At 38.2% G+C, this 15,497-nt stretch overlaps 1 protein-coding gene across 26 annotated transcripts in view; it reads right to left on the bottom strand.

Annotated features, from left to right (window-relative positions):
- The window catches only part of LOC105478710 (CDC42 binding protein kinase alpha), a 330,193-nt gene that overhangs the window by 8,658 nt on the left and 306,038 nt on the right, over positions 1-15,497 (bottom strand). For 15 of the 26 annotated variants that reach the window (XM_011736303.3, XM_071081557.1, XM_071081518.1 and 12 more), the window contains 2 exons: positions 12,448-12,633; positions 6,639-6,756 (listed from right to left, as the gene is read on the bottom strand). In XM_011736303.3, coding sequence (XP_011734605.1) covers positions 6,639-6,756; positions 12,448-12,633 — 304 coding nt within the window. Of the gene's footprint in view, positions 1-4,744; positions 4,842-6,638; positions 6,757-12,447; positions 12,634-14,295; positions 15,090-15,497 lie in introns of those variants that run through there. The other 11 variants (XM_011736411.3, XM_011736402.3, XM_011736395.3 and 8 more) reach the window with 5 other exon arrangements.

Consider the following 15,497-nt stretch of genomic DNA (forward strand, 5'->3'; position numbering starts at 1 on the left):
TTAATAAATGGTGTTGGGAAAACTGGCTAGCCATATGCAGAAAACTGAAACTGGACCCCTTCCTTACACCTTACACCACAATTAACTCAAGATGGATTAAAGATTTAAGCATAAGACCTAAGACCATAAAAACCCTAGAAGAAAACCTAGGGAATACCATTCAGGACATAGGCATGGGCAAAGACTTCATGATTAAAACACTAAAAGCAATGGCAACAAAAGCCAAAATTCGCAAATGGTATCTAATTAAACTAAAGAGCTTCTGCACAGCAAAATAAACTATCATCAGAGTGAAAAGGCAACTTGCAGAATGGGAGAAAAGTTCTGCCATCTATCCAACTGACAAAGGGTAATATCCAGAATCTACAAAGAACTTAAACAAATTTACAAGAAAAAAAAAAAAAAAAACCCCATCAAAAGATATGAACTGACACTTCTCAAAAGAAGACATTTATGTGGCTAAGAAACATACAAAAAAAAGCTCATCATTACTGGTCATTAGAGAAATGCAAATCAAAACCACAATGAGATACCATCTAATGCCAGTTAGAATGGTGATCATTAAAAAATCAGGAAACAACAGATGCTGGAGAGGATGTGGAGAAATAGAAATTTTTTTTTGAGACACAGTCTCTGTCACCCAGGCTGGAGTGCAGTGGTGCAATCTCAGCTCACTGTAAGCTCTGCCTCCCAGGTTCACGCCATTCTCCTGCCTCAGCCTCCCGAGTAGCTGGGACTACAGGTGCGTGCCACAAAGCCCAGCTAATTTTTTGTATTTTTAGTAGAGACAGGGTTTCACCGTCTTAGCCAGGATGGTCTTGATCTCCTGACCTTGTGATCCACCCACCTCGACCTCCTAAAGTGCTGGGATTACAGGCCTGAGCCACCACACCCGGCTTAGAAATGCTTTTACACTGTTGTGGGAGTGTAAGTTAGTTCAACCATTGTGGAAGACAGTGTGGCAATTCCTCAAGGATCTAGAACCAGAAATACCATTTGACCCAGCAAACCCATTACTGGATATGTACCCAAAGGATTATAAATCATTCTACTATAAAGACACAAGCACACTTATGTTTACTGCAGCACTATTCACAATAGCAAAGACTTGGAACCAACCCAAATGCTCATCGATGACAGACTGGATAAAGAAAATGTGGCACATATACACCATGGAATACTATGTAACCATAAAAAAGGGTGAGTTCATGGCCTTTGCAGGGACATGGATGAAGCTAGAAATAATCATTCTCAGCAAACTAACACAGGAACAGAAAACCAAACACCACATATTCTCACTCATAAGTGGGAGTTGAACAATGAGAATACACGGACACGGGGAGGGGAACATCATACATCGGGGCCTGTCAGAAGGTGGGGGGTTAGGGAAGGGATAGCATTAGGATAAATATCTAATGTAGATGACAGGTTGATGGGTGCAGCAAACTACCATGGCACATGTATACCTATGTAACAAACCTGCATGTTCTACACATGTATCCCAGAACTTAAAGTATAATAATAATCATCATCACCATCATCATCCCTCCGGATGATTCCAGAAGGCCCCTCAGGCTAAGAACCACTGACAACCTCACTCCCCAGAAGATGCATTTCCCCTAACACTCCATCCCCATCATTGGATTTCTCCACATGCAATGGTCTTCATTTGTTGACATATTTCTCAGGAAATATACTCTTTACTTTTTTGATGTGGAATGCCTGTCTCCTTAGATTATAACCTAATCGAATGCCATAAAATATTTTTTGAGTTTTCTTCCAATTCCATGCCTAGTTTAGTGCTCAGTTCAACAAACAACAAAAAAGTTACTTTAACATTTTGTTATTCTGCACAGAAAGCCAAACTGCCAGAGACTTCCACCACTTTGCTTATTAATGGTGCGACCTTACGCAAGTCATTTTATCTGAGTTTCCATTTTCTTTACCTTTAAGTAAAAAAATAAATTCTACCTTACAGTACTTTGTGGGAACAACTCAACACTCAATGCATGGAGAGTAACATGCAAGACAAGGTGTGTGCGGGCCCGCACTGTGCTTCTGGTCTTTTCACTGTCTCCCCTCCTTCTTAGCCATCATTTATAGAACAAAGAAATGAACTGAATTCTACCCCAGTGATTTCCACTTTTTTTTCACTTTCAAACTTCAGGAATTTTTTTTTTCAAAGAAAGGTTACACTCAAACACTACAACCTTTAAAAAAAAAATCAAGGCAGGGCTGTTTTGATTGAACAGCAAAAGGGGCCTGGGGACCCTCTGGCTGAGACGATGTACTGTACTCAGGGTACAGCCCCTTCCAGAGAGTTTTAAGTGGTGACTCTGGGGGCTGGGCCCTAAATCTCTTGGGGATGAGCGATGTCCAACCTCTGCATGACTTCCAGGAGGGTCTGGGAGGTTCCCAGTGAGTCCCTACTGCAGACAGGAGTGGGTCTCATTCCTCAGGTGAACTGGAAAGGAGGGAAGGAAGCATGATGAGCGCTGCTGTTTCAGTTTGACTTTGCATCATGAAATTGCGAGTCTGGCTGTGGAAGATCCTGTGCTTCTTGCTGTAGAGACTGAACATAGTTGGCCTGTTCCTTCTTGTCTCTTTCTTGGCTGGCTGTCCTTCTGGAAACATTTTATATGAATTGGCCTAGTCTTGAAGCCAGCAGGAGGCACTCTAAATACCAGATGCCCCTCGGCATTCCCGAGAGGGTCTTTCCTCTTGTGTCTTTACTGGACAAGCAGCTGGTAACCAGGGACATAAAAAAGGCCAAACTCGATGAACGCATTAAGGGCCTTGACAAGAATGCCAGGCCAGTTCCAGTTTGTCGTCTGCATGCCATCCATAGCGATACGGGAGCCTCACTTCAGCACTTCTAAGGAGATGGGCTGTCTCGGCTCTTTAAATCTTTGCAATGTAGGGCCTATCTTTATCTGCAATTCCACAAATCCAAAAGTCCTGAAAACCAAAAGTTTTTTCACAAGCTTGATGCAAATTCATGTGATGACAAAACCTAATGTGAACTGGGCCGGGCGTGGTGGCTCACACCTGTAATCCCAGCACTTTGGGAGGCAGAGGTGGGTGGATCACCTGAAGTTGGAAGTTCAAGAGCAGCCTGGCCAACACGGTGAAACCCTATCTCCACTAAAAGTACAGAAATTGGCTGGGTATGGTGGCGCATGCCTGTGATCCCAGCTACTTGGGAGGCTGGGGCAGGAGAATTGCTTGAATCTGGGAGGCAGAGGTTGCAGTGAGCAAAGACTGTGCCATTGCATTCCAGCCTGGGCAACAGATAGAGACTCTGTCTCAAAAAATTAAAAACAAGGCCACACGTGGTAGCTCAGGCCTGTAATCCCAGCACTTTGGGAGGCTAAAGTGGGCGGATCAAGAGGTCAGGAGTTCAAGACCAGCCTGGCCAACATGGTGAAACCCCATCTATACTAAAAATGCAAAAATTAGCTGGGCATGGTGGCACCCGCCTGCAGTCCCACTTACTCGGGAGGCCAAGGCAGGAGAATTGCTTGAACCTGGGAGGCGGAGGTTGCAGTGAGCCAAGATCGTACCACTGCACTCCAGCCTGGGCAACAGAGTGAAACTCCGTGTCAAAAAACAAAAACAGAAACACAAAACCAAAACAAAAAACAAAACAACAACAACAAAAAACCCCCCAAAAAAATCCTGGAGGTTGACTTTAGGCTTTGTTTATAAAGACTCCATTTATTCCTATATTTACAGTGTGAACAGTCATAACTTTTGCTGTGTGAGTATTAATGTGTTTGTGGGAACTTAATGTGTTTGTTTGTCATGGATCTTGCTGGGAATATAACATAATACAAGGTAGATCCCTTTCTAAAACATAAAAACATTCTGGCCTCAAGGGCTTCAGGTAACGAATTATAGACCATTACTTAATTCCTAAAGTTGTAACACCTTTGTACCTGACTTCCTGATAACTTATAGTTAGTAACAGCTTACATCAATCATCAAATCTAGCTATCGCTAATAAAAACATAATAGAAGTGGCTGTTATTTTCCCACTTAGCAAGATTTTTTCATGGTCAGGGCTACATACTGGGTCCAGATGATGTTAGGCGATAATGGCAACAAAGTTGCAAACTGTACATTTCAACATCTTGTCAATCAAAAGCTCCTTGAAAGCAAGATGTAGGTCTGTAGCCAGCCTCCAAGATGATTGTCCCTTCTAGTATTCACTCATATGTAGTCCCCTGCCACACACCCAGGGCTGGTCTGTGTGATCAACAGCATACTGCAGAAGTGATGATACAGCACTCCTGAGGTTAGGTAGAAGACTGCTGCTTCTGTCTCTCTGATCACTTGCCCTGGAGGAAGCCTGCAGCCAGGCCACAAGGACACTCAGGCACTGGGTATGGAGAGGCCCACAATGGCAAAAACGGGAAGCCTCCAACCAACAGTTGGTGAGGAACTCAGACCTGTCTACAACCACATGGGTGAGCCTGGAAGCAGATTCTCTAGTCACAGCTGAGTCTTCAGGTGACTGTGGCCCCAGCAAACAACTCAACTGCAATCTTCTGAGAAACCCTGAACCAGAGCCATCCAGTCTATGATGTTCTCAGATTCCTGACCCTAAGGCACTGTGAGATAATAAATGTTTGCTATTTTAAAGCTCCTAATTTGTGGGATAATTTCTTATGTAGCAAGAGGTAACTAACACAACATCATTCACCTTTATGTTGCCAGAATCTAAAAAAAAAAAAAGAAATACCTGGGCACAAATTGGGTGCCAAAATCAGTACTTGCTGAATGAAGAGCAAATGAATGGTGGAAACTCAATCTGCATCAGAAGACTTGAACTCAACCATCTAACATTCAAGAATAGAAGGGAATAAGTAAGTTTTCTGACTCAATGACTTTTAAATGTGAAATTGAATTTAGTGCAGTTACTTTCTCTTAAAGTTCATTTGCATGGAGGTGAAAAAAGGTTTCACTGAAGTTGCACCTGGTACACTTTGGGACTGCATTTACGCTGGCACACTCGATTGACACTCTCTCTGATCTCCAAGCAAGTGCCATGCTCCCGGGAAAGCACACATTTGAGGAAGTTACAGAAAAGCAACCCTTCAGCCAAGAACGGTCTTCCCCAGGTAAGAAACTACAATGATCACTTGACAATGTACAACCTCACTGCTTATAACCCAGGAAATATCTAAGATCGCAGTGAATTTGACGGGAGTAAAATTTATTTTTTTAAATCAGCCAGATGTCCCATCTGTACATTTCTCTCATTTTGAGGTAAGTAGCCTTTAGCATCTTTGTATAATTTTATTCAGGCAGACAATATCTTTTTATACACCTTTCCCCCCACCAAAAAGTTGCTCCGTGACAGTAGCTGAACCTAAGTGCACCATGGAGCAGTTTTTTCTCTCTACGGTCCCTTAGCTCAAGGTTCTAGTTTGAAAGTGTAGAAAAGAGATGTTGCAGTTCCGAGTACAGTTTAAAAAAAGAGAGAGAGAGAGAGAGAGAAAGAGACTAATAAAGACTGAGACACACCTGAAACAGGTACTAGGTCATATATGATTTTTACCCCCAGCACCTCGCAGAAGAGTTGGTAGCTAATGGAACCTCAAAGATGTGTACTGAATGAATGTTATCTTTATTGTAGTAAAGGGTATATTCTTGAATCCATTCCTGGCCTTCTTTCAGTGAATCAAACATATGCATTTTTTTTTTTTTTTTTGCTACCTCGGGAACTTTGGACATGCCTGGAATGTCCTGCCCCAGCCCCTTCTTAAATGGTGGTAAATGGGAGTAAATGGTATCATACTAAGGCCCTAGCAGAAAGTCTGGGTGTCATCTTTAACTCTCTCCCTTACTTTTCCACAACTAATTCATCATCAAGTCTTACTGCTTTTAACTCTGAAAATATATCTGGAGAATCTACCATCTTCTCTCCTTCTGCCCCTGCTGCATCCCAAGCCCTCATCGGTTTCCACCGGGATCACTCTAGGAGTCTCCTATCTGGATGCTGGCTTCCACTCTTCCCGCCTCTAGTCCATTCTCCACCATGCAGCCTGCAGGATTGTTTTAAGAATGTAAATTGAATGAAAAATTTTCCCTACTTAAAAGTCTTCCTTTTGCTTTTGAATAAAGTAAAAAATGTCTTACCTTGGTCTTCAAGTCCCTGCTGGTCTGACCCTTACCTGCTACTCCCCTCTAATTTTTGTTACTTCCTCACCACTACCATGTAGCCACACTAGCCTTCTTTCAGTTAACCAAATATTACTCAAACATGACTCCACCTCTAGGGAGTGATTTTCCTAATTATTCTGCCAAGTAGGGATTCATCCCGAACAGTTACTCCTTGTTATTCTCTATTACTGTATGCTGTTTACTTCCTTCAGAGCATTTATCACCACAATTTGTAATCATATTTGTCTGTCTCCCAGATGGCCTGTATACTCTAAAAGGACTTGGGGACTATTTTCTTAACAACTGCATTTGTGCCTATTAGGCATTACCCAGCAGGGTGTGAGACACTTCAGCCACTTGAGAATGCAATGGGCACACGTAAGTGAAGGACATGTCACCCACAGGACAGGAGGGGAAGGAGCTGGGGTCACCCTGTCTCAGAGGCACCTTCCTGCAGCCCCGGCACTTACTTGCTGACAGGCCACTGCTAGCACTCATGGAGCGGCCTGGCTCAGGGCGGGATTTGGTGATAGATGGAATACTGACTGAGCCACTGAATACTGTCCGACTTTCCTGAGGCCGAGGGTTCTATAAACAAAAGCAAGAGAGACATCCTTTAGCCAGAAAGAAACTGATTTTTCTGCAGAGATGTCTATTTTTCACTATAATTACCAAGAAATAAAGTCATCTTGACCAGAATGACACACAGTAAGGAACGGCAGATTATATAGTCTTTCCCACTCACAAAAGTAATAAAAACCTAGCATGAAGTAAATCTCATCCTAATCAGGAATAAGTACTTATACTTACTGAAATACTTATCAGTAAACAGCATTTTTTGGGTTGTAAAAACAGTAAGTAAAAGTTATATGGTTAGATGTGACAGTGAAGGGTAGAATTACATGGACATTTGCCGATAACTGAAAGTTTTTACCATGTATGACATTTTTACTTGCTCAACAGCTGAATAAGTCCGTTTGGAGAAAATTCTACTAAAATTATATTCTTCTCAAGAAAATGTTTTATTGATGTGATACTAAATGTGCCATTTATAAGTTCACACCCCGCTCACCAGGCATCTTTACTGACTCACACCAATAGTAATACTGAGATTAGAAATAAGACGCTGCAATACTCACAAACTAGGTGAAGTTAGTTAATTTGGGACTATTAGTTTGAAAACTAATTTCTGATGTAAATGGTCTGGATTTGATTTCAAAGTTTATAAACAGGTTTATATACATTTACTTGGAAGATTTATCTACTCCTTACTGATTTTTCCATTTAATTACTGAATGATTTTAAGTGTGTGAGGTAGGAAAATAGGCCACAGAATGTTTTGCAAATCACACACACCTAAAGGACAGCCAGAGAGGTGGTGTGCAGGGTGAGCTGTCTGGTTATAGTTGAGAACAGAAAGCAGGCAGACTCCCCAAAGGCCCCAATCTTTTTCAGACCAGAAGGATGAAATGTTGGGGCTGAAAAAGTCCAGATATTGAATATTGAAAAATATTTCAATATTCTTTATAAATCCTGCAGAAGGCAAACTATATATACCATGTTATTAACATCTCTTTTAACACTCACAAGGCTTTTCTCCATTTGCTGACATAATCCCAGCCTCATGTAAGCATCTTCTGAAGCAAATGGTCTGGATTTGATTTCTTATAATTTATAAACAGATTTATATATATTTACTTGGAAGATTTATCTACTCCTTATTGATTTTTCTTTCATAGGTAAGAAAATGATGGTAATCTTACTAGCCTATTGTCAGCCAGCCTCTCCTTCACTGGCTGTTCAAGACGGTGTGCCATAAAGGCAGCATGGTGGCTGTGAGCACAGACTACAGAGGGATTTGGCCCACTACTCACATCTGTGCTGCACAGTTGACTAACAGCAGGGCTTGGGGTTGGTAAACTCTGAGCCCCAGTTCCCTCAGCAGTATCATGGGGATAATTGCCTCCTGGGGCTTGTCTGAGGATGAAGGTAATTACACTAGCAAAAAGAAAGCATGTAGCCCAGTCCTACTATGTGCCCTTTCTTTCCTCTGTTCTGGTAACAACCTCATACAGCTATCTGCAATATCACTTTCAAACTTCCTTTTAGTCACATCAAAACAGCAATTCTGGCCAGGCGTGGTGGCTCAGGCCTGTAATCCCAGCACTTTGGGAGGCTGAGGTGGGCGGATCACGAGGTCAGGAGTTCGAGACCAGCCTGGCCAATATGGTGAAACCCTGTCTCTACTAAAAATACAAAAAATTAGCTGGCGTGGTGGCACGCACCTGTAGTCCCAGCTACTCAGGAGGCTGAGGCAGGAGAATTGCTTGAACCTGGGAGGTGGAGGTTGCCGGAGGAGCCAAGATCATGCCACTGCACTCTGGCCTGGGCGACAGAGCGAGACTCCATCTCAAAACAACAACAACAAACTCCCAGCAATTCTGCTTGGTGGTGGGGGGATCACAAATTTTACATGTTTAAATAAGACCTTAACTCTATAATGGAAATGCAATGAAAAAAAAAATCACACATTGAAAGTCCTAAAAAAATCAAGTTTTGTGACTTTTCCAAAGGATCAATTTGTTGAGTAAAGCCAAATAGTTTAATTCCAAGTTAAATTATAATATGCAACTTTCCTTTGAAAAGAGATGCTCTCTTCATAGAATGCTATAGGCTACCGTTAGTATAGGGTAATCCTTTATCTTTTCTACATCATCAGAAAATCACACAGATAGTCATAGCCACTAAGACATAACAAAATGTGACTGGAAGATATATTTATTAACCTGGTGTTCTCTCAGTGCTAACTAGTTCATTAAAATTGTTTGCTTTTTTTTCTGATTATAAAGGTAATACTCATGAACTGCAGAACATATAATAATGAAATCATAAGGGACCAAAAAAGTCCCCTGTGAATTCACCAGATACTATTAACAATTTGATGTGTTTCCTATCTTTTCTTCCAACACAATTTCTTTAACCGTTGATGACAGTGTATCATGCTGTTTTCAAATGCAATAGAACACCAAGCTAACTAGTTATTTTTTAAAAATGTTACAACTGTCTGCCTCATTTTACTGTTTCAAAACCACAATCTTTTCTCATCGTTTTGGGCTCAGGAAATATTACTTTTTCTTCTAGTAGCTTAACACAGAAAATACATTAGAGAAATTTATTCACATACCTGCCATACGTTGATAAACTTTGTGGTATGACTTATGTTTATTCATGACTTATGTTATTTAATGTTAATAGAAATCTATCTTACCTAAATGGTTTTAGAAGTTTCAGTAAGAGAAAAGGCCTAAATGCTTAAATTACATTTTACATATTTTACTAAATGTCCTCATACTTGACCTTTAAACATGGAAACCCAGGGGGACACTGTTGATAGGCACACTGTCCTCCACACTCACCACCTCAGGGTCCTCAGCTTTTGGGCTGACAGTTCATTTGTCCTGGTTATTCAGTAAGCATACGGTTCCCTAGCCTCAGTTCTTTAGTCATCACATAATTTCTTATACTGACTGCTATTACAATAACACTAAACTCTCCAGCACCTAAAATAGTTAGGTGCTGATATTTGCTGAATAAATAAATGGAAAATGAATAGATTATATCTGCAATCCCAATTTTCTAATTTGAGTATTGAGATTAATTCAGTTGGCAATGTAATTTCAAAATATGATCCTTTCTGTAAAACAGTGTTCAGTTAATATTGATTTGAAGTTACAGGTCTGTGTTTTAATGATACAAAGTAACATTCTACGCAAACACTTAAAAGATGACTGTCTTCTTTGCTATATGATCTAGGTTAAATAATTTAACATAGAATACAATGAAATGGGCATAAATACTTAAGGCTTTTGAGGTTAAAAGAAACAAGCAATAAAGAAATGTACAAATGGGGCTAAAAAATATTTTTTAGTTATAATAAAAGTCTAGAACTGGAAACTGAGTTCCCATATGCCATGCAATTGTGAAACTCACTCCAAGGAGAGGTTAGAGCTCTGAGAAAGTTTGCAGCACTGAACTTTCCTACATGCACCTGAAATGCCTGAGAAAAGGTTATGGCAAAACAACTAAAAAAGGGTCAAAGTCAGCACTCGGGAAAGCATGCATTAATATCACTTGAAAAGCTCCAAAGCATACATTTTGAAGAATCGCACATACTGAAAGTTGGCAACTTGTTGGCCCCAAATTTAACCGATGCCATTTACATGAATTTGGTTTATCTACCAAATTTGCACAGTCCATGTAATTCTTGGTGCATTATTTAAAGCAGATGCTTTTTTTTTCTCTAAGAAAATAAAAAAATTAAAATGGAAATAGTCAATGCTAGCAATTCAACAGTCACATTTACAGGAGCAACCCTGTAAGATGCAAGCAACGTGTGAACAACGCAGCCAGGAAAAGCTCAAAGGAGATGGGAATATTTGTTTCAGGCTATACATTTCGTTATTGTTTTTCTGTAAACCTTAATATATATTGCTGTTGTCCTTTCCTATAAAACAAACCTACCCTAGAATAAATAGCAAAAATTAAGGCTACAAAATATACCTGAAACTTAGTAACACCGTAACGGGCTGAAATAATAAAGGAATGACCAAAAACAAAAAAAAGTTTTGTTAAAAAAAAAGTTTATCATTCAGTCAGCTAGAGTTGAATACATTTCATTATAAAGTGACAAGAAACCTAAGCCTCTGGTCCTTTCAAGGTACAAATATGCATAAGATTAGGGTAAGACTTTCATTTGATGGTACGGTATTTCTAGTTATAGATGACTAACTAAAGCAACATTTCCATAGTCTTTTATATGAAAAGTTATTTTTTTGAGACAGAGTCTTGCTCTATCACCTAAGCTGGAGTGCAGTGGTGCAATCACAGCTCTCTGCCACATCGAGCTCCCAGGCGCAAGTGATCTTCTCCCCTCAGCCTCCCAAGTAGCTGGGTCCACAGGCATGTGCCACCACATCCAGCTAATTTATTTTTATTTTTTGCAGAAATGGGGTCTTGCTATGGTTGGCCAGGGTTGTCTCAAACTCCTAGGCTCGTGATCCTCCTGCTTCAGCCTCCCAAAGAGCTGGGATTACATGTGTGAGCCATCCTACCCAGTGAAAAGTTCCTGATTAACAAATACAAAATTCCTCTGGAATCCACTCCCTGCAGTCTAAGCAAACTAAGACTTATTTTATCATGGTTAATTTAATTTGGTCAGATAAGATATTTAAGTGATATAATAATTTAAATGTCAATAACATTTAAAACGTTATAATTTAGAATAACTTTATAATACAAACAAAAAAATAAACTTCCCATCCTATAGCTAATTTTCTAATTGGAAAATTTCTACATATATAAATACAAAAATTGATCTACTATTGCTGTAAGTTAGGGGACATTGTGGGAAGTGATACATTATACAATTCAAACATTTTATTACCTGCAAAACTAACTTTAGAAGATGTTCCCTTGAAGTTACTGTAAGCATACACCACTTGATGGACATATGAATATTCAGCTTTAATGGCCACCAGCTCTCCACCCTATTGCAAAGCCACTGGTAGCAAAGATACAAGCTGAATGGAAGAGACCAACAGCAGCTGCCATAATCCTTCAGAATACAGCATGCTTTCTAAATTTTCCTCTCTCTTTGCTTTAGTTTTCTTACCTTGGATCCTGGTTGGAATTACATGCATTTCAGTAACTCAAAGATTAGTATCTACTTATTTTTAGAATTTTTGTTACTCATTAATATTAATTTTTTAACTTTTTACTTTGGAGATTTTTAAGCTTTTCAAAAAGGGGTTTATTGTAGATAGGTCTGTGGATGGGCTCTACCACAGACTAACCTCACTAAATATAAAACATTTCACTGAATTGAACTGGTTATAGAGTAAGGAGCTAAAAAATTCAGAAATTCTGGGAGCCCTTTCCTGTTCGTTTTAATAGAATAGAGAGCTATTTCTTATGATGGAAAAATCTTTCATTAAACATAGACAAATCTTCAATACTGTGTTTCAAATATAAAAATTGAAATCTTTCCTATTCCTCCATCTTCTTCCTCAAAAGAAGAAACAAATGGAAATGGGAAAGAAAGAAGAGGAAGATAAACAGAGGAAGAGGAAGAGGAAGAGGAGAAGTTTGGCAGGAAAGAAATAGGCCAAAGGAAAAGGTTCACAAGATGGCACCATCTCAGCGGTGTTACTTATTAAAGCCAGGCAAAAGGAAATCCATACATGGTTAGTAAAAGTTAACACCTGACTCAGCTGTTCATACCCTCAGAGTCATAAAGCTTGGTGTACCAGGGACAGAGCGTAGAGACGGGGAATATTCAGGGTTTATGGAATCAGGAGAGAGAAATTTTTCAGCAGAATTAACAGTCATGTGATAGATGTGTTCAAAGTTGATCGGAGAGGAGATCAGACCGGAGTGATGATGAGGGGATGGATAAGGGAAACCTGGCTATCAAAAACAAAAGAAAGATGAAAAAAGGCAATAAGGTGATGGAAATGGATTCACATTTCACACAACATGCACATAGAACAAATGGAATAGTATCTTATATCAGAGCTGAATCCTTAATGAAATACTTTTAGGTCTTAGAAAGTTAAATTTTATAATACTCTTGCCAGTTACTTAAATAGCTGATTTGCAAAAAGATCATTCTTTTCTATAAAATTATTCTTTAATTAAAATAGTTAAGTAAGGAGAATTTGGACTTTCGGAGATACTAGACTTTCAGAGTTTACTTCAGTATTTTCTTATGTAATAACACAATCAAAATATGGCAAATCTACCAAACATTAAGGATAGAAAAAGCAAGAAAGAAGAAAATGAACAAGTGAACCTACAACAGCTTCTAAACAGATGTGTTATGAAACTGCTTCTTTAGAAATATAAAACCATGTAAAACCATTCCCTGATAATGTGTTTGTTTTTACTGATTTTATTTCCTTATAACAGTTAGCCATGGAATATACTAATTATTGGTTTACCTTTAAGCAGCCCAAGCTTATTTCCATTTAGACACCCAAAAAGAACATGTTTATTTTCTTAAGTTAAAAATCTTCCCTTCTATGTTCAGGTATATTATTTAAAAATGAAATAATATAATATCAAAGACATAGAAAAAAGCTTTTGAATCCAAGGACTAATTTTAGAGATAAAAGAACTACTTCTGAATATTCAGGAACCAACACTCAGTAGCCAGTCACCTTCTCTAATGGGAATTTTCAGGATTCAGTTCTTGAAGAACAGTTATGTTTCCAGAAAACATGATCCCTTCATTAGAGGCAGAGGGTGAATGGCATGTTGGAGAGAATGCTAACTGAATCCAGCATGGCATTCGTGTTCCCACGAGCTGAGATGAACCTGCTTTGTAAAGAGATCGCATAAATTACCTAGGCTTAAAAGAAAGGCTCCTATGTAAGATCATGTTTTTATTCCAGAGATATGAATAAAATCAGTACTTTCTACCTGAAACTTTGACTCTTTAAGCTCCAGGATGCCACTACGCTCGAAAATATATTTTTATTAACAATTTTAGTAATGCATTAAAAGCTAGGAGAAATGTAATGTGCTAAAAATAAATCTTCTAGAGGTAAAGTATTATCCTTGCATCCAAATTAGAGAAAAATTTGTTCTTTACTACAAATAGCAACCATGTATTAAAAACGGTAGATTATTTTAAAAATTCAAGAAAATGAATATAGCATCTATTTATAAGCCACACAAACCATCTTATATTAATTGCTTATATTGTCTTGGCTCACTTAGATACAAATAAAGGTTTGGATCTGATACAGGTATATGACTCCCTTACTTAGCCTCACTGCCCCTTCCATATTCAAAAAGCGAACAATTCTGTTTCAAGATCATCTGGCACAAAAGCAACAGAATTAAATTTCTAAAGACATACAATAAACTTTCTAAGCTTATAAGTATTTCACAGGAAAGCAATACTGATTTGAATAAATTAAAACATAAAAATGTCTGAGACACATGCTCTTTGAATAGATGACAACATGTGGCTTTGGTATTTAAAAACTCATATATGTTAACATTAGATAAATTTAATTCTTCTTTATTTTATGAGACAGTTTGTAATAATTCTATTTCAATGGAAAGAACATATTAACATCTGAGAATACATTAAAATATCACAAGCTTTTCAACAGATACATACACAAGTACAGGCATGCTTAATTATTTTCAGACATGCATATTATTATATTTACTAGTGTCTACTCTGAGATGAAGATGGTTCTGGGCACACAGTAAGAGCTCAATAAATATTTGTTAGATGTTTCAATGATGCCTATAAAAAAGCCTCAGGTTATATGTCCTTTGGTAGTGAAACAGAAAAAAGTCATGTGAAAATAAAATCTGCTTGTGAAGAACAGGAATTCAGACAGATAAAATCTTTGATGCATACTACATGTACAGGTGAAGAAACAGGTTTCAAAAATTTACACCAACTTCTTGTCCTGGAAATACAAAAGCACTTACGTGATAAGAAAATGTTAAAGCAATGAAGGGCACATTAAAAACGGAATTGCAATGAGAGGGCAAAAAGTCACTTGTGTTAATGCCAAAAAGAACCATTATCATGTGTTAACAAAATTAGGTGACAACAAATACTAAAAATCAAGCAGTCTAATGATTCTGTGGAAAATGCTATCTTATCAATAAAGACTAGACCTTATTTTGAATAAAAAGATACAGATTTTTTCTTTTTATCTCTTTTTTTTTTTCTTAAAGTGGTGGAAGGAAGAGGGAAGAAAATGTAGAGTAAGGAGGGATCTCTGATATAAAAGTTCTTACAGTGTTTCAAATCTGACATTTTGGCATCAAGGTGCAGTCTTATTGGATACGAAGGTCTGAAAGAACTCTGGAACATTAGCAAACGGATTTTTCACCTGATAGCAGAAGGACACCAAGCAGAGTAACATTCTGTTAAACACTGTAATATGTGGGCTAGAATAGAATGTCTACAAACATTTTCTATAATACTTCTAGCTACATTGTCGGAATGTAGGAGATCAAAACATTCTTTTCTGTGTAGTAAAATGAAACAAAAGTGTAAGAAATTTCAATTTTAAAAGAATATCTATTAAAAACCTTGTAACTACTGAAATAATTATATATTTGCTGATGTTTTGTTTTGCAACATATATATTTGAAATCTGTATCCTGCTATCCCTACATAATGCTAACTACATATTATGTATTGAAGAAACTACTAACTCAATTTAAAAAGTTTAATTAAAATTCTACACGGCACTTGACTTATCAAATATAAGTCGTAAATATATTCACATTTCAGT

The sequence above is a fragment of the Macaca nemestrina genome, chromosome 1 (genome assembly GCF_043159975.1).
Source record: "Macaca nemestrina isolate mMacNem1 chromosome 1, mMacNem.hap1, whole genome shotgun sequence".
Lineage (NCBI taxonomy): Eukaryota > Metazoa > Chordata > Mammalia > Primates > Cercopithecidae > Macaca > Macaca nemestrina.